The sequence below is a fragment of the Taudactylus pleione genome, unplaced genomic scaffold (assembly GCF_031769625.1).
Source record: "Taudactylus pleione unplaced genomic scaffold, aTauple2 ptg000266l, whole genome shotgun sequence".
NCBI lineage: Eukaryota > Metazoa > Chordata > Amphibia > Anura > Myobatrachidae > Taudactylus > Taudactylus pleione.
This window is the reverse complement of record NW_028284668.1, coordinates 559,331-586,906: the sequence shown is the minus strand read 5'-3', so window position 1 is coordinate 586,906 and position 27,576 is coordinate 559,331. Positions and strand designations below refer to the sequence as shown.

General features: G+C 43.7%; 1 protein-coding gene and 1 non-coding gene across 3 annotated transcripts; one reads left to right on the top strand and one right to left on the bottom strand.

Annotated features, from left to right (window-relative positions):
* The first annotated feature begins 3,179 nt into the window (after nt 1–3,179).
* On the top strand, nt 3,180–27,016 carry LOC148513929 (volume-regulated anion channel subunit LRRC8C-like). Of its 2 annotated transcripts, XM_088481203.1 has the most exons (4): nt 3,180–3,363; nt 9,807–12,089; nt 12,962–13,005; nt 26,377–27,016. In XM_088481203.1, exons 2-4 carry the CDS (start codon nt 9,807–9,809, stop codon nt 26,411–26,413), a joined length of 2,364 nt encoding a protein of 787 aa, XP_088337329.1. In that variant the 5' UTR covers nt 3,180–3,363; the 3' UTR covers nt 26,414–27,016. The 2 variants fall into 2 exon arrangements, with proteins under 2 accessions (XP_088337329.1, XP_088337330.1); XM_088481204.1 differs by lacking the exon at nt 12,962–13,005.
* On the bottom strand, nt 16,129–16,236 carry LOC148513930 (U6 spliceosomal RNA). Its single transcript, XR_015880135.1, has one exon. It is a non-coding gene; the product is annotated as a U6 spliceosomal RNA (small nuclear RNA).
* Nucleotides 27,017–27,576: the final 560 nt, after the last annotated feature.

Sequence of the window (27,576 nt, the reverse complement as noted above, 5' to 3'; positions counted from 1 at the left end):
TAGTAATTTTAAACCTCAAAATTAGAAACAACCGCAGGGGCCAACGCTAGCAAGAGTGGGATATCAACCGGCCGTCCCTTATTGGCCCGGACGAAGGGAGAAGCAAGCCCAACCCTTAAGAGCCTTAATAAAGTAATGGAGTTAAGCTCCCATTCTGCCCACGCTGTCTGATAGGACCACAGCATTGCAGGAGCGAGGGATTGCTCAGCTAGGCCCCCTATGCTGGCTGTATGATCTGCCAAACATAAGAAGGGAAAAGCACCCAACCAATCAAGCCCCGGGTGCAAGGACCCTAAACCTGTTCCGCTGGAAGCATGAGAGCGCAGCAGCAATCGCGTTTTCATCACCTGGGACATGCAGAGCTTTTAAAAACAATGCTGGATTTCAAGCAGTGCAACACTAGTTGAGCAAGCAAGCCCAACTCCGGCAATGAGGATGCACGTTGTCCGTTAATATCATGCACCCCCCCTCGGTTATCCAACTAAAAAGAATGCTCCCATCACGCAACCTGCAACACCACCGTTCCAGCGCCACCCCAATGGGAAATAGTTCCAGGAGCAGCAGATCTCTAGTGAGGCCTCTGACATGCCACACCGCATGCCAAGGTGGTGCACCAGGCCCCTTCTAAGTCACATCAAAACCAGAGGAGACAGCGGCATTGGAAAACCACTGCCATTGGGAGCTGGGGACCACTGGAGGCAACCACAATAATCACACCATTGAAGTCAGCCAGAAGAAAGGGCCAAATGGAGAGGTCCCTCTTGATTCCAGCAGAGAGACAAATAAAATGGTGCGACCCAGGGATGCAAGCAGCGGCCTCCCCGAGCTTCAGAGGGAAAAACTCCAACCCATGGCAAAGCGCAGCAGGTCCAAAAGAAATTGTACCTGACGCGCTACCTTCCCAGTGGCCAAGCACACCAAAATTAATCTGTCAACTTTAGGATCTTGTATACCGGCAAGTGGCAACAACCATCCAAGGTATCGATTTCGATACCCGAGTAGGATAGCATGGCTTAAAGTTTGCATGGGCAATAGGAACCCCAAAAAGGAAAAACAGTGCCTGAATGGACTACAGCAGGTAACTGCAATGAGGGGAATCAGAACGACCAACACACAAAGGTATCTAGATAATGTGCGATACAGCGCCCCCCAGTCCCGGACCCAATGCACCAGTGTAGAAAAAAACTGGACTATTCGAAAAAAGGCACAGAAAACGGAAAACCCCATAGGCAAGCACTTGTCTATGTGTTATCCATCATGTAGTCGAAAACCCATGTACCTTAACTAGTCAGGATGCAGGGGCAGAAACGAAAAGCCAATTTGCCATTAACCCAACCGATCAAAGCACCAGGGCAATGGGCCCAAAGAAGCTTGAGCGCCTGGTCAACGGATTGATAGGCCACTGAGCAAAGTTCTTGCAGTATGGCATCAATAGCTGAATGCCTAGATGGATAAGATAGATGCCGTATAAGCCTAAAAAGACCCTGGAGTCTTCTCATTGACTACGCCAACTGGGGACAACACCAATTCTGCTAGAGGCGGAGCAATGAAGGGTACAATCATGCGACCCAGCTGCACTTCCTTAAGGACCTTATCCCTAACGAGCGGTAGCTCCCACGCTGACTTAAGGTTCCTTGGAGAACCAAGTGGCACAAATGAACTTAATAGTAAACAGAAACCAAGCTGAAAACCATCACTCAAAATTAGTGAATCAACACTGCTCGGATACCCTGACTATCACTTGGCCATGGCAACCAAATTAACCAGGGTAAAAGCCTTAGCTAGCAGCACCGGATCCGTTTGGCTTCCGGAGCGTGTTTTGAGCAGCTGGATGTGGGGTGGCTTTCCCCACATGTGGTGTAGAGGTGTCAAAAACTACACCGTTGCCGAAAAGGACAATAAGCGGAGTTAAATGGGAAGCACATGCCCCTATTGCTGGGAGATGTCGCAGGGCGACCTGCACCTAATTTGCAATGCTGTTAGCCGTGGCAGGAGAAAAACGAGAACCCTGAGTGACCTCAAGCGACCTATATGTCTTTGCATGCAAAGTCAATAATAGCGAGCCTGTCTTGCATGTGACAAAATTCTTTGGCGTAAACACGATGCCTAGCCTCTACCTGACCTATATGTACTATGAATAAGGTGGAAATACTAGAAGATATTCGGGTGCTCGGCAGGACAAGTCTCCAAAAAGCATGCGTTGAAAACAAATATCCCCGCCTGCCAATTTGAATGGGACTGGAAGGCCTTTACTGCCTTTGCATTTATCACCACATAAATCTTTCCTCAGTTTCTTGGTAAGGGAAAACACATCAACATATCGTCCCTTACGAATCTTGTCCCTAATGCTAAGTCGCAGCCAATGCATGACAGCTGTGTTAGCACAGTGGACAATCCCGGAATCAGTGCTATTGGCGCAAGCCTTGCCCTCACGGCCAATAAGCAAGGTAGCAGCATCCACCGATCACGTCTATCCGCCTCCAGCTTAGCAAACATTGCCAAACGCTGGTTCACCTTACGCACCCTCTGAGAGGGTCTGGACTCACTAGACTCATCCGAAATAGAAGAACTGGCTTCGCTAAAGCTGGAATGGGAGCCCAATTAACACCCACCTGAAACTGGAGCTGGAGTATCCTCGGATAAACCCTCCTGCGAACCTCCTGCGGCCTTATCCTCGCCAACTTCCCACGAAGGGTTGTCTGAATCTGAAAAAGAAGAGGACCCTACAAGGCTGAAACAGGGCGTGAACTCTCCGCAGCAGACAGGGCCCCAGCTGCAATGCCCGCAGGTAGAGCCCCTGATGCTACTCCTGAGGATGCAGATCCAACTGATGTGTCAGCGGAAGGGAAAGCTAAAGCAGGCAAACTAGCCGCGGATGCAAACCCCTGTCCATCAGGGCAGCTGGATCCAGAGCAGAGATGAGCAGAGCAGAGCTAAGTGTACAGCAGCTAAGAAGCCTGTGGAACAGATGGAGCCACAGCAATGACAGGGTTAATGAAGAGGGCAAAATTAGCCTGGGCTGCACCAGCAGTCCCAGGCAGTGACAGGGATGAGCCTGCAAGTGCTGGCTTTGTAAGCTCCACCCCCAGCTGACTCCTAATATATGGAGGCATGGCCACTAATATCCCTTATAACCACCCCCCCCCCCCCCCTCCCCCTCAGAAGCAAGAACACAGGGAGACTACTAATGGATGCTGCACTAGCAGCATATGAGCACCGAGGAGAATGCTGTGCCTGGCACCTAGTAGCAGGCGCCAGCGTGCCGCGGCGTGTGATGTCACAGCCCCTGCGACCTCCGCTGATGGAGGCTGAGCGGGATCAGGACCAGACGCGGCCGCAGTCACCAGCGCTGCGTGTGAGGAGGTAGGCAGTGGTCGACATACAGACCGAGCCACTGGGAGGAAGCGGGTGTGGGGGGGCACTACAGCTGGGATGGGGCGGTGTGACACCTCCGTTATTCTAGAAATAACACAGGGATGCAGGGGACAAAGCAGGGCACCAGGCCAAAGAGAGAGATGAAGGAGAAGAGGAATGCTGAAATGACAGAGGATAGAGAAAGAACCAGGAGTAAAGAAAAGGAGGACAGCCAGTATAGACAGAGAAGAACGAGAGAAATAGGCAGAGTAAGGAGATAAGTAGCACACAATAAAGTGTTAAACGCTTAGTACAGACCACCTTCCTGGCAAATTTTCTTCAGGAAAAAGGCCTAATGCCTGCAACCCAACACTTAATTAAACTCTGCAAAAGCCACACCCCTAACTGTGTAATATGTTAATCTACTGCATGTGATCATCACCCAAGCCAGCCCCCAGCCTTCTGGTTTAAGTCACTCCTGGCTCATCCGAGCCCTCCATTATTCTACTCATCCATCTAGGAATGAAAAGCACATATGCATGTGTCTTGGACAAGTATGTCACAAATTAACAGTAGAACTTTTAACCTCAGAATAAATAAACAGATGTTTATAACACAGGAAAAACCCAAACAGGTTTAAAAATGATTGATTGATTTATCTATGAATGGCATTTTTATAATACAATACTGTTCAGCAGCCTCTGCAGACTCTCTACAGCCCCAGCACACAGCAACAGGGAAGGGGGGTGATTGCCTAATCAAATACACCTCTACCCCCACCTCCACCCTGGTCCCGCCCCTGATCACCAGGCATATGCAAGTTTATGCTCCTATATCTTCACTGAATAAAGAAAGCAGGACCCTGCGGGTTAAATCATCTAAACTGTAGGGACTGCTGAAGATCTGGTGAGATTTGTTGGAAATGTGTGTAAAACTCTGCATTCTGGCAGAGTAGTGTACACACCAGTGCATCAGTGGCGGAACTAGAGAGTGGTGGGCCCAGGTGCAAGAATATGCTTTGGGCCCCCTATGCAGTGCCCCCAGTAGTGCTCCTTATACAGTGCCCCCAGAAGTGGTCCTTTCTACACGGTGCCCCCAGTAGTAGTCCCCCTATACATTGCCCCCAGTAGTAGTCCCCAGAGGAGTAGCGTGGAACCATGACACCCAGAGTGCATGTCATAGTGCCCCCACCCTGTACTGAACTGTGCCAGTGGGGTATAGCCAGCCTGTAGGGAATACTGAAGTGAAGAAAAAAGCAGCAAACAGTGGCAGTTTCACGCGCGGGTATGGAGGCCCTATTGGGGGAATAGAATACTTTGGTGATCTGACATTAAGGAGTAGCACTTTTGGCACTGCTTTATTTATGTATAGCACCTAGGATCTGACTTTTATCTCCTTTGAATCATTTTTATTAGTCAATAGAGGAGATTGTATTATATTTTCTGATAATTTAACTTAAACTGACAGAATATATGTGCTAGAGTGAGATTCCACAGGGTGCACAGCTTATTACTGCAACTATTACTGGAGTGGGAACACCTATAGGAAGCTCCCTTCTTAGCTTATGCTCCCACATTGCAATTTTACATTGCACCTATATTAATGTAAGAATGTAAGTACTACTAATCATGTTCTGTCTACTACCATTATATTATGTCAGGTCTCCTAATATTTTTAAAAGACCTTTCAAATAACACTGTGTGGTCATGCCAGGGAATATCTCATTACTTTAAATAGCAAAGCAGTGACTCTTTTTAAACTCATACCTTATAATTGAAGTTTATGATTTTACTTCAGATGTGTAACTATTAAGTCCATTGCAGCACAATGAATGAATGAATTAATTAATGAATAATGAATGAATGAGGAGAGAAGGAGGGAGGGGATCAAAGAGGAGAAGGGAGAGGAAAGTGCTAATAAGAGAGGGGAGGTGTCAAGAGGCCAATACGAAAGGAGAGGGGAAGGGCAAAGCCAATCTGGGCAGCTTGAGGGAGTATGAAATGTAGAAACGGATCTCAGATCTGTAACTTATTTAGGATATAGAGCAAATAAACCGAGATAAAACTAACAGGCGGCTGTCATACTGCGCAGTGCCCCATGAATTCCAGAACTCTTGAGGGCGCTCTCTGTCCATTTTGATGCACGGAGCTCATGCTCCACTGGAACCACCCTCGCTACACCCCTGGTAGTCCTCTCTATGCAGTGCCCCCAGTAGTGGACATGCCCGCTGAATGTCCATTGGGTCTAGTACATTTTTCTTATTTTACAAAAACCAATGACTTCTACGTGGAGAAGGGAACCCACCTCCTTCAGGTAGTAGAGTGAGTGCAGGCAAGTGAGTGTGTAATAAAGATTTACAATATTCGGTGTGTGTACTGTGGTTTGTTTAAAATTTATTTTACAGTGGGGGTACAGGAGCTACTGGCCCGCTGACACTTGTAGTTAAAAGTGCCAATGGGCACGCTTGCTGGTACCTGTAGTTCCACTGTGAATAACAATATTACTTCTTTATTTAACCCATTACTCCTGCATCCACTGCCACCAGGGATGCAGGGAAGAGCCCATGGCTGGTTTATGCTCGGCAAGGGGGACCCTATTTTGGGGGGATCCTCACTTACCTAGGATTTCCATCCCTGGGCTGACCAGTTTGGGGATGGTTTAATGCTTTTTTAAAGTGTTAAAAATGAAAAAAAAAATTACGTTTTTAACACTTTAGCTTCTTTTAAGCATAAGAAGCATGCACAGATAATAGTGATCTGTGCATGCTTCTTTTTTGATGTGTTTAAATTAGATTTTTAGGTTTTATTTGCACTCAGTTTTGAACAGATAGCATAAGCATAAGAAGCATGCACAGATCATAGTGATCTGTGCATGCTTCTTTTTTATGTGTTTAAATTAGATTTTTAGGTTCTAATTGCATTCAGTTTTGAACAGAAAGTTCAAAACCGAATACACCTACCAAAACCGATTCACATTTGATTTTGAAAACAAAATCAAATTCGAATGTTAGTAAATAAGCGATTTTGCCAGTGCATTAGAAAGTCTATTTTGAGCCAATTTCAGTCAACTTAAATGGACATAAAATTGACTAAAAAAATCTACCTTTAGTAAATATACACCCAAGAGTCTTTTCTGTGGTTTTCTGTCATCACATTTCTGGTTCTGCACTCTTCTCTGCTTACAGTTGATTGCTTTGTGACCTATCTTGTGACGATTATAGCACTTGAACTTAAACTTTCTGAATTTTTCACTTTTGGTTCTCAATGTTGTTGTCTCAGCATTAGTTTCACAGAATACACATTCCTGAAACTGCAATCATTTTGCTCTCACTGTGTCTGTTGTCAACATCACTGAGTTTGCTTCACTACTACCAAGAAGTCAAACTCTGGTGTTAAGTTCTGAAGCATGTCTGTTTCTTCATCATCTTTTTCTGCACTAGTAGATGTTAACTGCTCAGATACAGACATCATCCTGTCTATATAATCACCTATATCTCTGCATTCATGTAACTTTGTATGATACAATACACATGTCAAATTTATTCTCCTTATGAGACCTCCATCCTGATATGCATCTTGCAGTGTATTCCACATGTCTCATGTACACGTTACTCCACACATAAGCCTATGGTACCCATGGCTTCTCTATTTCATTTGGGCCTGGACTGTCACCAGGATCTACTCCTGTGGGTAAATTTACTAAGATTCATTTTGGTTCCGATTTGTCCCATATTTCAACTGGAATACGATCAATCAAAAACGGGCATTTTTTTTACTTAAAAAATCGTGAATTTACCAAGGTCCCGGTTTTGACAGGATCGTTTTGATTGATGATGTATTTGGTCGATCCTGTCCGTTTTGAAGTCACAATTTCACCGTCCGAATCTCTCTCCCGAATAAGCAGCCTGCTTGTTTATTTTTTTATATTTTTAGGGTTAATCTTATTGAAAAACTGACGTGGGGTTCCCCCCCAAAGCCTAACCAGCCCCGGACTGGTCAGCCTGTCCTGGTACCTAAAATTACGGGGAACAAAACAAGTAGGGTTCCACCGTAATTTAGGTACCAGCACCAGGCTGCAGGGCCAGTCCTGGTTTTAATTATAGGGGGAAAAAAATTGCGTAGGGCCCCCTATAATTAAAACCAGCACCAGACCCTTTCTAGCAGGGGGCTGTTGCCACAGCCAGAGGAGCCCTTTCACCGAGCCCCCCAGCCGCAGGATCAGTCCTGACTGCTAGTCAGCTCAGGCCAGGGATCCCTGGGGAGTTGGGGACCCCCTCCATAAAGGGGCCCCCCTAACCAGGGCACCCCTGGCCTAGGCTGATAGCCTGGGGTTATCCCCACCGCCCCTGGGTGGTGGGTGTTGTTTTGATAGTGTATGTGGTGTGTAAAAAAATTGAAATATCAACATTGCCTTTACAGTCGAACTGCAGGTCCCAGCAAGCATCCCCCGCATGCTGGTACTTGGAGAACCACAAGCACCAGCATGTTTGACATTAATGGGCCGCTGGCACCTGTAGTGCACCTGTAAAGAAATGTGTAAATAAACACAAAACACACACACCGTGAAAGTACAGTTTTTATTACATACATACATACACACACACACAAACTCACAGGAGTGGTCCCCTTGTCTAAAGTATGCATCCAAGGTCTTCTTAAAACAAAAAAATTTAAATCCCGATCCACGCAACAAATACCAACCAGGATGGTTGATATCTCCTGAATTAAATGCTCAGATGCGGCTTCTTCCTTTATTGATCCGTATCTAAGCATTAATTAGCTGAGAGAGGTGAGTCCCCGCCTCTCTCAGCCAATGAACGGCTCCTCCATTGAAGTCAATGAAGAGCCGCAGGTTACTAAAGTTTATTCTGCAGTTCCCACCAGCCTGGTGCTGGTACCTAAATTACGGTGGAACCCTACACGTTTTGTTCCCCATAATTTTAGGTACCAGGATAGGCTGACAAGTCCAGGCTGGTTATGCTTTTGGGGGGACCCTACGTTATTTTTTTTTTATAAATGAACACTTACAAAACACTTTCCATTAATAAACATACACAAATCACTCAGATTTGTATATGTTGAATGACAACTCACTGCTCAGGAGGTGGTGCATTTAAAACTTCTATTGAGTCCCCGATTTGAGTGTAAATCACCCGACTTTTGCAAAACGAATAATGGTAAATTCCTGATTTAGGCAGAAAGAAGTGAAAAGTACTTCCGAATTGAGCCGATGGTGATAACATTTCTATTGGTCAAAATGGCCGAATTTGCGGCATTAAACCACCTGATTTCAACACCAAAACTAATACAAATCACATGACTTTAATGATAGTAAATTCCCGATTTGCAAAAAAGTGATATTATCACCCGAAAATGCAAATCGGGACCAACACGAATATCAGTAAATTTACTCCTTGCTCTCCACAGTTTTTCCCGCATAAGTTGCATCTCCGTTGCAAATCTCTATGTAGTGTAGTTTTCTGCACCTTTACGTTTTGTGAATTCCATCATAGTGTAATTGCTCTACATGCAGCTCTTGTGTTGTAAAATATGTTTGCAGTGACACTGTCTTCCTTGAAACACATTCTGTTTGTTTTACTATGTGGTGCATGGTGCAGCATCTGTATTCTTACATGCGGCCAAGATGGCACCTGAACGCTCTAGCATTTATAATGAAACTTCTGTATACACTCTGGGCCTGATTCAGAGCCGCTCGTAAGCGGGCACTCGTTCGCTCCGAGCGATGTTCGCACAACTGCGCATGCGTATGGGTCGTAATGCGCATGCGCCAACCAGTCATTGCGGTCGGAAATCGAGCGCTCGCTAAATAGCGAGTGCCTGCTAATTTGTGACAGGATGAGGCGTTTGTGGGTGGTAACAGGGGAAGGTGCTTGAAAACGGGGAGTGGGGATCCGAACACAGGTGTGCCAAATGGTCAAAGCGGGCGTTTTAAGGGTGTGCATAATTAACAAAGCAGCGTCATCGACCACGTCACTTGGTTGTTTCTTAGCCTGAACTGCTCGCATGATTGCGGTAGGAAAATCCAACCACAAGCACTGCGAACAGTTCAGATGCCTTTTCGATGTACTCGATTAATCAAATAAATAGCGGAGATGACGTAGGATGCGAGCGGCCAGGGGGCGTCTTTACAAAATAGCGAGCGCATGTTTCGTTCGCTCGCTCAGACATAGAGGCGTCAACAGACCGCAAAGAGCGAGCGCTCAATTTAAATAGCCGGCCCCTTTTTCTGAACGAGCGAGCGCAAATAGCGTCCGACTCCACCCTCTGTGCGCCTTGAACACTGCATGCATATATTTGTGTTACATTAGAACACTGCTTGCATATACTTGTGTGACACTTGAACACATTAGTTTAGATGAATGCTGTTTTAGGTTATTCCTATTTTATATTAATTCATTTAACTGAATGTGTTTATTACTGTTTATATTCCAGATGTCCTCTGCAGCCAAAATACTTTGTATCCCAGTTCCCAATGGATTGGATATGGAGACTTTAAAATGGAATGCAACGATTACTGAAGCCTTTGATGAACAAAAACTAAACATAAGATTTTACTTGGATAGACAACAATATGTCATGATTGACCAATGGTGTTATGACACAGCCACTTTATGGTACTCAAAATATTTTCCATACTTGGTACTTATGCATTCAATGATCTTCATGGTGTGTGCACATTTTTGGTTTAAATTTCCAGGAACTAGTTCAAAAATTGAACATTTTGTAGCTGTGCTTTTTAAATGCTTAGATTCTCCGTGGACAACAAAGGCACTTTCTGAAACAATGTATGAGCATTCTGATAAAAAAGATCTTGGCAGAATTACTTCAACAAGACTGGAGTCTTCACTTACAGATATGGCAAATGCTTCAGTGATTTCTCTGACAGACAATAGTGTGCTTGAAAAGCCAATGTCCACTGACAATTCTGTCTCAAAGACACAGATACAAAAGTCTAGTGGCATTTCAGGAAATCAGCCCCTTACTATCTTGGATAAGAAAGAAGCTGAGCAAGCTAAGGCTTTGTTTGAGAAAGTAAAGAAATTTCGGATTCATACTGAGGATGGAGATATACTTTATACCATGTACATTCGCCAAACAGTTATACGGTGCTTTCAAACGCTTTGTATATTGTCTTACGTTTCACTGTTAACACCAAAGATGCGCTACATCATACATTGCAGGGATGGCTCTCACTCAACAGGATGTTCTGATTTCTTCTGTATTCATGGTTTGCTACGATTATATGAAATGTTATCATTTGCATATATTGCAGTCATTATATTATACAGCTCCACTTGTATATACGCACTCAGTTGGATTTTCTTTTGCAAGTTAAAAGAGTATTCTTTTGCTAAGGTTCGCAAAGAAACAAACATTAATGACATACCAGATGTAAAGAATGATTTTGCATTCTTGCTGCATTTGATAGACCAGTATGACAGCTTATATGCCAAAAACTTTGCCATCTTTCTTTCAGATGTTAGTGAAAACAAGCTGCTCCAAATAAATTTAAATTATGAGTGGACCGAAGAGAAGCTTTTACAACGTATGATTACCAACGCACAAAATAAATGTGAGCTTCATCTCTTCATGTTACCTGGATTACCTTCTTCTGTTTATGGGTTGCAGAATTTAGAAGTTCTTAAATTGGAGTTGATAAGTGATGCACACATTGAACAGCCAATCTCTAAATTAGCATTATTAAAAGAAATGTGGATTTTGAACAGCACTGTTAAAGTGGAAGAAGAAGCACTTCAGTTTTTGAAAAAAAACTTGCAAATAGTCCGTGTCCGATTTGAAAGACCGAATGAGATATCCTATTGGATCTACAGTTTAAAAAATGTCAGAGAGCTTTTCTTTGAAGGTGATTTTCAGCTGGACAGCAGAACAGTTATCACACTGCAGTCTTTCCGTGAACTGGAAAATCTTAAATCTCTGCATTTTAGATCAAACTTCTCTAAAATTCCCATAGCTATAAGTGATGTTGCTAATCATCTCCACTATCTCAGTATACATAACCAAAAAAACAAACTAACATCCTTAAATAATATCAGAAAGCTTTATGTGTTAAACACTCTTAAACTTGCAGAGTGTGGACTAGATAGGATTCCAAGTGTGGTATTCAGTTTAAGCAACCTACAGGAATTAGATCTTAAAGAAAATAACTTGACTGGGATGAGTGAAGTAGCAAGCTTCCAGAATCTGAAGAAATTTACATCTCTTCAGCTACACTATAATGCAATTGCAGTCATATCTCCTTATATCGCAAAGGTAACATCCCTTGAATACCTAAACTTCAATAAAAATCTGATTAGTGAGCTGCCATCAAGTTTGTTTCGTCTTCATAGACTAAAGCATCTTGCTCTTGCATACAATAACATTTCAGTCATTCCTGAAGAAATTTCTAAACTCCAGGAGCTATTAGTTTTTAATATCGAACACAACAAAGTATCAATATTACCAACAGAGCTGTTTAGCTGCACTAAGTTACGTGTACTTATTGTGTCATGCAACCTCATACAAAAGATACCACCAGCAATTGGGAACTTAATACAACTTAGACAACTTGAGTTAGCAGATAATAAACTTGATAATCTCCCTGCTGATATAGGCAATTGCCTATTCCTCAAACGAAGTCAGATTGTTGTTGAAGAGGATCTCTATAACACATTACCACAAAGTCTCAGGGAAATACTGCAGAAGCAATCAGAAGAGGTATGTATCATGGTTTGTTATATTTATTTGAGCTAATTAATATGTTTTGCAAAAATATAATAAATAGTTAAGCACTCATAAATGATGAGAAATTATGGAGCGTACACACGGTCAGATTTGTCAGACTTGTCAGATTTGTCAGATGAACGATTGAACGATTAAACGATTTGAACGATTTTACCAAAGTTTTGAACGATTTGAACGATTTTTGACTGCATTAAAATGAATGGAATCGTCCAAGTCTGACTGCAAACCCATCAGATGTCAGATATCATTATCTGACAAACGGGAACGCGCATCGTTGATCGTCCATCGTTCAGGCATGTCAGATATGTCAGATTTTCCTTCAGATATGAACGACTGAATGATTTTTAAATCGTTATCGTTCATATCTGAAGGAAAAATCTGACCGTGTGTATGCACCATAACTTATGAGGGATTCCCAAGACTGATGAGTGATAGAAGATATACAAAGTGTATGTTCCTATAGGCTTGGGTGTAACTACCATAGGTGCAAGGGGTGCCGCTGCTATGGGGCCCAGAGCTTAGGGGCCCTATCTTCCTTGTCAGAGTTACATGTATTTTATACATATTTCACCATTGGGTGGAACATAGGGGCCCTAACAAACTTTTGTTACGGGGCCTTCAAATACCCACTGTAGTTACACCCCTTGCTATAGGTGTGCTTTTATTTCCACCATATTAAATGAATTCCCAGTCTTTGCAATGTTATTATAGTTATTTCTGGTGAAAGGATGTGCTAAAAAGAACAATTACTTCTAACCTACGTTATACTAATAGAAGTATCACATATTTATTTTTAACAATAGTTCACAATAGTTGGTTTTTACAGGCTTGTTTTTATTCAACAGCAACTAGCTCTGTTTTGTGGGATCCCCTCTGGAGCAGGTAGGAGGTATGAGACTCTCTGAGAAATGTATATTGGATAAGGATCCAAAATAATTGTTCCTTCTGGCGCAGAAAAGTAAACTGACCAGCAGGATTCTTTGGTTTTCTGTTTAGAGCACTGCTGCAAAAAAATTTGTGCATGACATGGTAGGAACAGAGATTCAGAGATATTTGGCAACTACATTCTCCCTCTGAGAGGCGACTATATGCGCATAGTCCATTTTTAGGAGCTTGTAATGATGTTTTTTCAACCCAAGGACATAATACACAATTGGCTGCAGGATAGCCATGGGGAATTGTTCAGCTAGGGAAATGCTTTTCTGGACATACTGCCGGTCCTGTTTGAGAAATGATTAGGGTTCTAGAAAAATGGAATGTCTGCATGGGTAGAAAAACCTTTGATAAGGCTAAGGAGCAGATTCAGCACTTAAGCCAGTTGGGAGAAAAGTGGATCTGAGAAATTAGTAACAGGTGTAGCCCCTTCAAGGTCTATGATGGTTGAAGAGATTCTGGGCGGGATGCACTATCATCAATAATGCGGTCAAACCCCCAAAAATGCACTTTTCGGTGGTTTAACCGTATTTCTTATATGTACCAGATGGGTAATGCCAGTATAAGCCTATTGGTTTCTTTCCGCAAAGTGCTGTGAGAGGGATCCAATCGGCAGGGCTGTAACTAGGGTGGTGTGACCAGTGCCAGGGCACAGCAGGGCAGGGGGCGCTGTTCGAGCCTGTCAATTTTCTGTTTATTATCATTCTCACTTGTAGCTTCCTCTTTTATCCCCAGCATCTCCTGGCCTCCCGTATCACTTCCCTGGCCCTTCCCCATGAGGCCACCGCCCTCTTTCAGGTGCACTTATGTCCCTATTTAAAAAACGGGAGGGCGCCAATGTTCTCTCTGGCACAGGGCACCAAAAAGTCTAGTTACGGCTCTGCCAATCAGATCCCTCCCAGTACCCCCGGTGGCATGCGCGGTATTCTGCACATACGTAGAGAGACTTTCAGGTCATAAACTCAGAAGTCCCTCTCTTGCAAAGCAAAGTTCTTATCAGGATAGCTGTCCTTTGTGATTTTCTTTATGCATACCAGCATTATTAATGCCGGCATGCATGCGATGAGTGGCGGGATACATTGTATACAAGAAAATGATGGGAAACATTGAATACAAGAAATGATGCTTGATGCATCTCACTTCCTGTCACAACACTGGAGAGCAGAGGCAGAAACTGGGATGGTATTGGAACATTTTATTACAGGATATGTCTGCAAACAGTCACCGGTCCAGAGGTTTTTGTAAATTAATTTCAGAGAATTGACCTCAATGGCTGAAAGCCAGACTGGACAGATAATAATGCAGGTAACCAGGGTAAGCAGATAGCAGGACTTGAGTCACAAAAAATAAGAGGTACATATTAAAGAAATAATGCTCTCGCTTTTTCAATCGATTGTGGCAATTCTGCAATCTGCAATCGATTGAAAAAGGGAAAACAGGATTTTGGTACTTACCGATAAATCCCTTTCTCCGATTCCACAGGGGACACTGGAGTTCAAGACAGTGGGGTATAGACGGTGGTAGAGCAGAGCCTGGCACTTTAAATAATTCAGAAGTGTGACTGGCTCCTCCCCCTCTATGCCCCATCAGCCCCAGTTTAAGAACTGAGCCCGAGAGGAGACGGAGGACAATAGGAAAATGAGGAGAAGGAGATGAACACAGAACGGAACAATACCGACTGAAGGAGAACCGAGGAACCCACTGCAGGGAACACATGCAGTCACACAACCATATAAGGAACTAAAAAAAAAACACGGCAGGTACGCAGCGCTGGGCGGGCGTCCAGTGTCCCCTGTGGAATCGGAGAAAGGGATTTATCGGTAAGTACCAAAATCCTGTTTTCTCCTTCATCCACTAGGGGACACTGGAGTTCAAGACAGTGGGGACGTCCCAAAGCCAACCTCCCGGGTGGGAAGCGCGGAGAACTTGCAGACCCTTTGGCAAAACTGAAAACCCGGATCGCCAAGAACCGTAGGCTCAATGGAAAGGCAAGAGCTGAGGATCAAGTGTCGCAGAGCAGAAGAGACAATCAAAACTCCCTGCTAAACAACCACAGAAATTCCACAACTTACAGCGTAATTCGAATGGAACAACAGCTAGCGAAAGAACACCCGCAGATGAAAACATCAAAAGCAGCATAAACCCAGCTGAAAACAGACCAAGTCCGAACCATAGTCGAACATAGGAAGCTGTATAAGTCGCCGACAGCAGACCTCCAGCAGTGCTGGACAGAATACATATAGACATACATATAAGAATACCAATCTACAGATACAGAGCTGATCCTGTCCACAGACTCCTAACAAGAGTATACAGGGAGGAAAAAGTGAAGACCGAACAGTCGCCCTGGACCATTCTCGAGGCCCAACTACTACAAGGCTGTCAACCAGCGGAAGGAAGTCTCCAACAAATAGAGATCCCACGGGGTATGAGGCAGAGGCGGTTTTGAAAGGAATTGTGGTCTCAATTCTTTCAGAGAGTCAGACAGCAGTACCACCACTCTGAAACAGAGAGATCAAACAGCAACGGAAACCCTGCAATAATAAATCCCCATACCAGACCACTGGCAGAGTGTCTGGCAGCTCATCAGTTGCCTGCCTATAGGGAGGTCACTACCGCTTGGGATGGGTCTCAAACTCGTGTATGGGGCGCCTCAGGCGGGGACTATACGGCACACGCCCTGTGCCGGCCTGAAAAGAAAACCACAGCAACGACCCCAAACAATAGACAACATCATGATGGAAGTGCGTAGTCAGTACAAACTGCTGGCCCGAACATAGTATGAAAACAACCTGGATACCCAGGCAGTTAAAAAACACGGATGCAACAGCCACCCAGGGAGAGCTACCAATATATATAGAAGCATCCCATACAGCAAGGCTAGAGAACTAGGACAACCATAAAAGTACCCATCAGGTACCTGTCAGTGTGATGAAAATATTCAAAGATACTGAACAGGAATCGGGCTCCCAATGCAGAACAGAATGACCGCACACTTTAATGTAAAGAAGTGCCTTAGCCCATAGAAGTGCTACAGTCCTTTATAACTCCAACAAATTCTAGTAGAATAAAGTGACAATTAAGTATGGAATGCTTCACGAAAATGCGTGTCATCCTTGCGCAGGGGCTATGCAAATCTTCTCTGTATCGTTCCAATTTTTAGAAAATGTGCTGCTGAAGCGAGCACTCTCAATGTTGGAACTATGCACCCACACGCCAGGAAAGCTCTAAAGTGTAGTAGAGCCAACTGATCATGAGAGCGGATGGCTGCTAGGACTGCAGCTAGGGTGCGGACGGGAGACTTGTAATGCCAGGTTGCATGAAATAGTAGCCTCTTCCGAGGAATTAGTGAGGTACCGCTTACCTGTGAGTAACCAGAAGCCCTCTAGACGCTATGTAGAATGTCACTGACCTTTTCCCTCTCACAGCAACCCGTCACGTCAGGTATAGAGAGTAGTTCAGTGGGCTAAAAGCAATGCTCTACAGCACGGACTTCAGTCTGGCGATGTTGTCTTAGGAAATACTGTAGAAAACTAGCAAAATGTTAGTGGAGACAAGAAGCTTGTACAACAGGACTCTAAACCTGAGCTTGTTACATTAGGGATGTGTATACATATAGAGATTATACATATACCCTAAATACGGTCTGCTAGTGTATCAGTACATTCATACTTATAATGGTGAAGTGCATATTAGTTAAAAGGCGGATTTAAATAAGACCTTGTACCGGTAAAGATACACACAGAAATATTACATATTTGATGATGGATCCCCACCAGTGACCCTTGAAAGTTATAGTGATCACAACGTGAAGGATTCAAAATTGAACCGCAGGTCCAAGGATTTACTTGATACTCACCCATCTAATCAAGCCAGGCCTGACCCCGCCTATTCGGCGGGTGGCCCTAGGCCTTCAGGCACAGGAGCAGTAACTGCAGTCTGTTGTCATTTAAACAATTAGGTCCTGAGGATGGTGTAGAACCTGGATTCCCCATGTACTGATATGAAGTGTATCTAGGGGCCACTTTATAGCCTTGTTTAATTGAGATATTGACAAAACAATAATCTTGAGTACTAGAACCTATACTGAGAAAGGCACCTGTACATAGACATAGAGTGCCTTAATTATCCCAGGTAAAGAAGGATATATCTGTAGCGATAACCCCAGTTAGGGTTAAAAAACAGGTTTTCCCAATTATTAGTAAATATTCATACAAAGAATGTGAATATATCAGTATATATACACACGTACACCCAGAGAACATAGTTGCATGAGAAGGCAATCTCTTTGAAAGGAAGAGTTAGCACCAATATAGGAAACTTACTTGTCAGACTCCTGTACTAGGAGATTAGCATGCTATAATATATATATATATATATATATATATACATATATATATCTTGCATTCTTAGAGTCCTATAGTTTGCTCCACAATATACATGTGTGGACATACAAGAAGGCCCCAGGACATGCATAGGGTCCATACTAGAAGCAATGCCTGAGGGAATTGTGACTATCACAATGTAAGCTGCAGGACATGACTCTAGGCTATAGAGCCACCATATTATATATACGGTATATGGATATAGTACCAAACTACCGCATCAGGAGAGTCCAGTCTCCAATCGCAGGATCCTTCTTTTAAAATATGCTAGGTATCAGACAAAACTGATAACAGATCCTCCATTGCCTTTACGGTAAGGATAAGAAGCGATACTATACGCGTACCTACATCAAGATCAATAGGTGACAATAATATTTAACATGAGCAACAGGTAGAGCCATGGAATGAACTGAGCCAAGACCTTGGTTGAGCCCAGGACAAACTTCACTCCAGACATATTTATATGTTCTAAAGTAGGGCTTATGTATATATAAAAAAAAACAAAAAACAAACAAACAAATATATACATACATGTGGCTTACCTCCACGCAGGGAGACTGCTCATGTGCCGCGTGTGGCCGTCATTCTGCTACGGCATAGGGGCCTGGATATTTTAACAGCGTGATGTCCCAGACTGGTTTTGATCCTGGGACCCTTCTGTCACTGGTGTACTCGCCTTATTGGGTGAGCCAGTTGAGCTCCAGTTGAACCCGCTTTTTCAAAGTGGGAATCAAAGAGACGACCTCAGTGCAGTATACTGATGTATACAGGCCTATTTGACACAGACATAGATCAATCGGCAGATCATGCAGAGGGCAAGTGACACGGACACAGCCTCTGTATTAGGCTGCGGCATGTTCCTCCCTGAGCTAGTGTCAGGGGCCCAGACACTCACTCTATAATAGTGCCGGCGGGTCCCATGATATGTAGAGGTGCTGCTCTTTACTAGGAGTACTGATTAAAACTTAATCAAACAGACTCCTGCAGCCATTTTGAGATAAGACAATCGTAAAATGGTTATAACTATCCTCTACACAGTAACATCACAATGACGTAGGGCAGCAGTTAGGATAGTTATGGGGCCGACTGTTTTGCAGTGCTCTCTCTTCTAACAATTCATTGTGGAATCTGACCACCATTCAAGTTCTATATGGACCTTGCCGCTGCGTAACTCAGTAAGCAGGAAGACTGCTACACTGCGTGCGTAGGTTTGTAATTCACTCAGTATGCATCAGCATAATCTATTCTAGCAGTATACTATTATAGAGACCAAACTAGGTTCTATCTAGATTCTGCCGCTGCCCATATATGCTACTGCTATGCACAGGGGATTATACATATATACATTTTTTTTTTTTTTTTTTTTTTTTAACAGATTCTACTCAGCACAGCGTATTCCACTGCACCATCAATTCAGTAGACAATACTGGCAATAACAGACATTTTATATACATATATACACATATATACATACATATACATATATATATATACATACATACACATATGTGTATGCGTGTGTGCATGCATGCACACACACATACACACAAATGCACACACATGCAGGAAGGCCCCGCACATACATACATGTATAAACACACACTTCCCCATGTAGGCATGTCATATTACATTAGGCATGCCTTGTACTAGCTGCAGCAGCGGAATTGCATTTAAGGTTACAGTGGGTGTAGCCTCTACAGGGGCCCAGACCTCTCTCTGCACTGCCAAGCGTAAACCTGCGCTGTACTGCGCGCCAACTAAGCGAGAGGCTTAGAAGCAATTGCGGCACCTGCTCCCCGGGAGTAGTAATGGCCGCCGGACCTAAGCCACGCCTCCGCACAACAGCACTAACTTCGTTACCGTTCCCGCTAATGGCGGGCATTTGGCGCTACACCTCCCATCTTCATTTTGGGAGGACTACTGCGCGCCTCACGTCCTGTCAGCGCTGTAGTCAGCGGTGCAGCGTCTCCTTCTTTATAAGAGGAGGGAGAGCCTGACTCTGTTTAAGCGCGCCTATAACAGCCGCGCGGGAGATTAACTTGGCGCCGGTGTTCTTTGTAAGCACCGGCGCTGTGATAATTGACAGCCGCTGAGCGGCTGCTAGATTACAGACAGCCACGCTGAAGCGGTGTCTAAGTGCCCCCCGTTAATGCCGTCGCCGGAGCTTCTACGGTACAAGCCCCGGTGCGGCTACAATTATTCCTCCACAGAGGCACCTATAGTGACTCACTGCCAGACGGTCCTCCCCTCATTAAATAGGAGGGGGAATTAGTGGCTAGTAGAGACCCGGCCGCTGACTGCAGAGTGCAGCGGCGGGTCACATAAGCAGCTCCGACACTGCCAGTTTACTGACAGGGGGAAAGAGGCTGTAATAGCCGCTTGTTCCTGAGCCCAGCGTTTTTGGCCCACCACTCCAGCTAGTCAGGAGTGGTGGGATACTTACGGACTGCTGCGGCCGGGATGCTGGGCTGAGGGGGCAGCGAGGAACCCGGACACATGCCGGTGTCAGCAGTGGCGGGCCTCGCAGAGTCCGATGACTCAATTTGTTATTGCCCCCTCAGGGTCACCGGACACAGGCTGCAGTAGCCGTGTGGTGCCCTCCCGGCGGCTCCCACGTAGCAGGCAGACTGCCACAGTAAGCAGCCTGCCTGTCCTCAATGCTTGTTAAATAAACCTTAAAATTAAAAACTATGAAAAAGGCTGGAGACAGCCTGATGTGCGACCGGCTCTCTCGGGCACATTCTAAAAACTGGGGCTGATGGGGCATAGAGGGGGAGGAGCCAGTCACACTTCTGAATTATTTAAAGTGCCAGGCTCTGCTCTACCACCGTCTATACCCCACTGTCTTGAACTCCAGTGTCCCCTAGTGGATGAAGGAGAAAGATTTTTATACACAATCGATTGCAAATTGCACGATTGCTGCAATCAATTGCTGATGTATGGGGGCCTTTAGAAAGCTATGAATTAAGGACTGTCATTATTGTATAGGCTACTTTTTAAAGTCATTGGAATACCCTGGTTGCCTGTAGCTATTATACCCATACTTATCAGGACCATTATGTTCCCGATAAGTATGACTATTGATGACTACTGGTGACTACTCCTGCACCTGATTGGCCCAATTACCAGGCTATTGTCTAGCTCCTGGCTAACCCCTAAATTGGGAACACAGCTCATCCAGGCAAATATCTTTCTTTATAATATAAATGGGCTTTTCGAGATAGCACCTTTAGCAAAGGATTAACAAACTACAGACTACAGGAACAGGATCATATGCAGAACATGTAAGGAGAATTGGTTTGGTGGTCAGTCAATCCTGAGATGTCTCTTCCAGATCTAATTCCTGATTGCCAATGATTCTTTCACTTCACTGTTGTTACTTTCCTTTTGACATTCACACATATCTGCAGAACCTAAAATTGTGAAGGCTGCAGACTTGCTAGTGGTTGCTGAGCTTCCATGGTACCTGATTGTCAGGTTGCGGCCTGGGATAGGCCGTTACTCACCACAGCGCCGGCTTCCCCTGTTCCCTCGGGCAGTCAGACGTCAGGTGCAGCGGCGAGTGACGCACTGAGGATTGCTCCTAGGATCCGCTATGACTTTCTTAGGTTGTGCTGTGACTTTGTTCCTGCGGTTGCCGTCATGGATGCTGCCATGACAGGCCGTATCACCTGACTACCTTTGTCCTGTGGTAGCATCATTAGCTGTCAGCTGACGTGATTCTCCAATGGACTGCTACCATTGGGTATTTAACTGGGCTCCATGTAACAGGAAGTTGCCTGTACAACTTTGCTACTTCAGTGTTGGTTCGCTGTGGTTTCATCCCAGGCTCCACGTTGGTCCGTGCTCAGTTAATTCAAGGTATCCTCCAGTGTCCTGTGTTACATTTCCTCTCGAGTTTATTTTTTTTTTGTTCCAGTCTTCCCTGCTTGTGACTACTACATACACTACCCTGTACCAGAGACCAGCTCTTTGGTTTAAAGCTCTATCTGCATCTGGATCCCTAGTGCACTTACTAACCCGTGTCCCGGACCTCAGTACACTAATACTGATATCTGCGTCTGGATTTCCAGTGTACCTATTACTGATATCTGCGTCTTGATCCGCAGTACATCTGTTACTGATATTTGCATCTGGATCCCTAGTGCACCTTTTACTGACATTTGCTTCTGGATCCCAGTACTCTAGTTCATTATCTGTGACTGTGACGCTCCCTGAGTACTAGAGCTACTATTTTCTCCCAGCACTCATCCTGTGTCTTCCTGTGTTTTTGTTTCTTTCCCACTAGTACCAGATACCTCACCAAAGGGCCGCAACCTGCTTGCTGGGTGCAGCTAAGCCCAAATCCCAATTGGAGAGGTCACTGGCAAACACCTCCTTGTAAATTAGACTCCATGCCTTTGGTCAGGTCTCGTCAACATTTTGTGCTGGCCCAGTTGTAAATTAAATAAAGAGAACAGAGAAGAATGAAAAAAGAAAAGGAGAAAAAAAGATCAGTAGGTAAAAGAAAAGAGGTGGCGTGGCAGGCTGCAGAGAAGGGGGACAGTGACACGAGGTAAGAGGAGGGGGGATGACAGAGGGACTGACCTCCAGACTCAGAATATCACAGGAGAAATGGTGTGTTAGTTTGAATGAGTGAGGTTCATGGCTCCCAGACTTAATGAAAGGGTTGAAGAGCTGCCAACTGTACTAGTGATGTACAGTATTCAATATCATAACTTTATAGGCATTTACTTTTGTTTTATCACAGATAGAACTTGAGCCATTTTCCTCACTGTCTTACCCAAGGTCTCTGAGACATCTAACTTGCCTGAGATCTCTAAGACACATACCTTGCCTGGAGTCCCTGTGATGCCTAATTAGCCTGATGTCTCTGAGATGCCTATGCTGCTTGAGGTGACTGGGATGCCTACCTTGCCAGAGGCCTCTAAAAAGTCTATTTTGTCTGAAGCCTCTGAGAAGCCTACCTTGCCTGAGGCCTCTCAGAGGCCTATCTTACCTGAGGCCTCTGAGATGCCTATCTTGCCTGTGGCCTCTAAGATGACTGCCTTGCCTGAGGCCTCTGATAAGCCTACCTTGCCTGAGGTCTCTGAGAAGCCTATCTTACCTGAGGCCTTTGGGAAACCTACCTTACCTGAGGCTTCTGAGATGCCTAGCTTGCTTGAGGCAAATCTGTCACACTGGTCTTTGGGTCTGAGGTCAAACCTTCTGCTCTGGCTTCTAGGTCTGAGGACAAACCTACTGCCCTGGCCTGCGGGCTTGAGAAACCAGTAGTATTTTCACTATCCTTTCTGGTCCCCATTCTGTGCATGCTGTGTCTAGAAGTCAGTTGGAAAGGAGGGAGGCAAACTACAGTAGTAGAAAATGTTTTGAAAAACTTTCAAAGTGTTAAAAAGTAGCTGCAGTATTAAACCAAACGGCATACATAAATATTACAATTATCCATATCTAGTTCTGAAAGCCATATTCTAGAACATATTCTTATTAAATTATAGGCACCTCCCAGCTTGGTGAATATCTTAGCTCTCCAAAGTCTTTCAAAAAGTTCAGAGTAAATATGTTGCAGAGCAAAGGCTGCCAAGGTTTTTTTTTTATGCAGTGAAAATGCGTCTGGTTTTGCATGTAGCACACCAATACTGTACTTCTTTATTTTAACACTGTGAATTGAGCAAGAACATACACCCTATCAGACAAACATGTGGTGATGTTGCCCATAGCAACCAATCAGATTCTGTCTATCAAGAATGTAATAGAGAAATGACAGCTAGAATCTGACTGGTTGCAATGGGGAAACCCCCTTAATCTTTCCATCATATATTAAATGTGCCCACCATTGCAGTACAACATGGTTTTGCTATGTTGCAAAATGCACGTAATAGCTGAATTTAATCCTAATTCTAAATATTATCCCATGTCAGGGGCATATCTATAATGGATGCAGGGTGTGCGGGGAACACGGACCCCTGGGTCCAGGGGGGCCCCGCACCGCACACCCTGCACACCATAATATTACTTACCTCTCCGAAGTCCCACGTCGGCGCGGGGGTCCGGCGCTGTAAAACGACTAGAAAATAGCCGCAGTGGCCATTTTCCCATCATTTGCGTATGCGCACTACAGGGAAAATGGCCACCGTGATGACCTGTGCATACACTATAGACTCTGAGCACACTCTAGTGCCCAGAGTCTATTACTCCGGCGCTGGCCACGCACAGCTCAGTGCGCTGCTGGTCGCCGGGTGGAGAGGAGGGGCCTCGTGTTGGAGACTGCCCACAGGCCCCCTCCTCTCTAGAAATGCCCCTGCCCCGTGTGTATCCCACACACTGTAAATCAGAGTAGTTGATAATAATTGACTCCATCAATTTACGTCTATAATCTCACCCTTCATATAACCAAAACTCTTTGGACATTTAATAATTGCCAATGTTGCCAGACTGAGATGATAAACTATTTGGTTGTATCTGGCAATTTTTGTTGAAAATTGCATTCTTGGTACTTATGTTCCTTTCAATAATAGGGAAGGGAATTAGAAGAGGGTATTGAGTTTGTCATTTTATTATTAACACCATAATAATAGCTCCCACCTATCCTGCTTTTAATATCTAGAGACCCCATATTAAGTTACTAGCTCCAATATACATTAAAAAGAGAAAAAAAAATAGGGGAGGAATTAGGAGGAGCAGAGATGAAATGGAAAAACAGGAAGGGATGAAGAATATAACATAATGGAACATCAGAGAGGATGAATAGATTAGCCCCCAGAATACTGTGTCAGGGTAGGCTTCCTGTCCAAATATGAAAGTCAGGAACTGAGCCAAATAGGAGAGGGCTGATCCTACCTGAAAGCAGCAGGATATTTGATATAGCAGCTGATCTTTGGGGAGTATCCAGCTACCAGGAAGGACATCAATGCCAGGGCCATACCATATAGGTCAGGCAACCCTAACATATGTATGTATATAAATCTATTATATAATTCTCTAAATGCCTGTGCATGGAAAGCCAGATGACGGCGCATCAATTGACAACAACTTGCTAACAATCTTAGCCAATTTGCTAAACCCCTTCCCCAAACACACACACACCTTCACTCTGTAATAGTTTAGTTTCACCAAAAGTTGCATGTCACTCTTTCATTGATCTACTATGCACTCACACATCTGTTGACCATGCACATTACACATGTACATGTCAATGATTTTTACACATGTACATGTCAATGATGTACATGACATGTACATGTCAATGATTTTAAAAATAAGATGATTGCTGAGAGAGATAGATAGTAAAGGGAAATTTACTGTTATTACAAAGATAAACAAAATAGTAAAGAAGAGTCAAATAAAAAAATTAAACATCATCATGAAGGTGGTGGAGGAGCATGGTGGGGGGGAGGTTTGAAAAAATATAAATGAAAATAGACGCAGCCTGAACAGAGAAAACACATGAGAGAGAGAAAGAGAGAGAGAGAGAGAGAGACTAAACACAGTTAACTGCAATAAGCAAGAAAAGAGGGGAAGAGAGTAAAAAAGGGAATAGAAAAAGAGAGAGAGTAAAAGAGGGATGAGGGAGGACAAAGCAGAAAGAGGTAGAGCGAGAGAAAAGAGCAGGAAAGAAGAGAGTAGGGAAGAGAAAGGAGAAGGAAAGAATAGAAAGAAAAGAACAGAAAAAAGAAGAGAAAAAGAGAGAGAGGGAATAAACAGAAAGTGAAATAAAAGAGGGAAGAGAGAAAGTGGGAAGAAAAAGAGAAAAAAGGGGGAGATAAAAAAAAGAGTCTGTAAGAGAAAAGAAAGGAAGAGAGAAATGGGGGAGAGAGAAAAGAAGATGAAAAGTGACAGGTAGGATATGGGGACAGAGTGAGACACAAGAGAAAGAAAGGACAAAAACCGAGGGGGGAGAGAGACACAGGGAAAGAGGGAGAGACAAAGAGTAGGGGAGGGAAACAGAAAGATAGGGGGGAAAGGGTGAGAGGGGATAGACACTATAAGAGAGGGGAATGAAAAGAGGAGGATAGAAGAAAAAAATTGCAATGCTGGAAACAATAGCTAGCATTTATTTTCATACACACACTCCACTTTGTTTTTTTGGCTTTAATACTTTAAATATGTCATGTCTCCTTTCACACTCCTCCCAGTCTAGAGGTACTGATACTTTAAATCGATGTATTTTTTTCCCAATAGATTGTGTAATTAAGTAAAAATAAAATGGTCAATGATGTATTAATTTATAGTATATGATAGTGCATGAACTGCTCTGTATCACCTTGCAACGGATTGGGTATGTAATGCGGGCTGTTTTAATGCCTGCTGTCAGAATACTGACAGCGGCAACCCGATTGTTGATATCCCGACAGGGGTCAGTTAAGTATATTTACCCTCCCCCCTTCCCCCCCTAACCTTAACCCTCCCTTCTTGTAACCTAACCCTCCCCACCCCGCACCCTAACCCTCCCGTTAGTGCCTAAACCTAACCCTCCCCTGTTAGTGCCTAACCCTAACCTCCCCAGTGGTGCCTAACCGTCCCCCCCAGTGGTGCCTATCCCTCCCCCCTAGGGGTGCCTAACCCTAACCCCCCAAAAAAACCTAACCCTAACCCCACTACGCTCCCTAAATCTAACTCTCTCCCCTCCCCCTGCACCTAACGCTAAGGGCGCCCCGGACTTACCTCGCTTGTTCTGGCATCCTTCGGCATTCCGGCATCGGGATTAAGATAGGCGTCGGTATTTCGACACCTATATTAAGTCCCTTGTCGGGATTTCCCTGTCAGTATTGAGACTGGCGGCATCACGTCCACTGGTTTCATAACTGCATCCCCTTGTAACTGTGTAATAAAATGTGTAGTACAGTAGCTGAAGTAGTGTACATTATATTTCAAGACATACATTTGACTAAAAATACATAGACAATGTTATTATAATGAATTCTCCTCTCTAATATGTTTTTCAGTAAGAAGACATACAGAGCAGGACGTTTGAAATGCTGAAATATAATTTTCAACTCTTACAATTCTGTGGAATACCATAAACATGTTCTCTTCTTTTTCTATTATAAATATACACAAATAATGTTAGTTACTTAACTTAGAATAGATAAGCCATTAATTTTGCATTCAAACCTGTTGATTAATATATAGTCTAATTAACATCATCTATATTTTAAACGTATTGTTCTTTAATTGTTATAATGAGATAAAAAGAAAGTATTTTCAGTTTCATAGTAAAATACTGTTACTGATAACTATGGCTGAAGAGAGCAGTATTTAATATTGAACACATTTGACTATTTATAGCTAACACTGATAGTACATAGGACAAATACATGACAATAGAAGTTTTTGTTGATCATACTTTGATAATACAATTTTACAGCTGACTGACAGAATTTGTAATAAAATGTTACTACTTGTTACTCTAGTATTAATACACAGTTTAATACACACATTAGATTGATTTACTTAGGAAAAATTAGACCAGTGCTTATTATCCCTGTATAAGTAATTTGTTTTCATCCTCTATCTGATAAAACTTAGTCTCAGGATTGTAATATATATGTACCTCAATGGACATTTTTAAACTAATAAATCAATAAAAACCACTTGTTTATTGTAGTTTGTTTCATCAAAAGTGTCTCATACATATTGGGCCTGATTCTGAGTCACACATGTAGCGACTTTCATCAAACTGCGCATCTGCCACATCATCATCATACACACCTAGACAGAGAGCTACATGTGCGGCCAGTTCTCTCTGTCCATAAAATGACCGTTTGTGGGTGTTATCTGGGCGGCTACCTTACAAAAGCACGCAAGTCTTCCGTTTCATGGGAGTGTCGTGGGCGTGCAGAGAGATTTCTGTGCTATTATGAGGTGAGCGTATGAGGAAGGGACGCCTGTTTCAGATAGATCTTTTGCAACCAGCATGGGGTAGGTGTAAGTGGCAATACTAATGATGTTTGTGGCTGCAGATGGAAAAAACACTGGGGGGTACGACTATACTCATGAAAAGATAGAATATCTGGCTGACATCCATCTGCATTTTCAGTTGTTTCAGGCCCACGGTTGCAATAAAAATGTACCATCTCTTTTTTTTATTTATTTTCACTAATCATGGAATCAAAATGTACTAAAATTAGTTTGCAAATTTTACA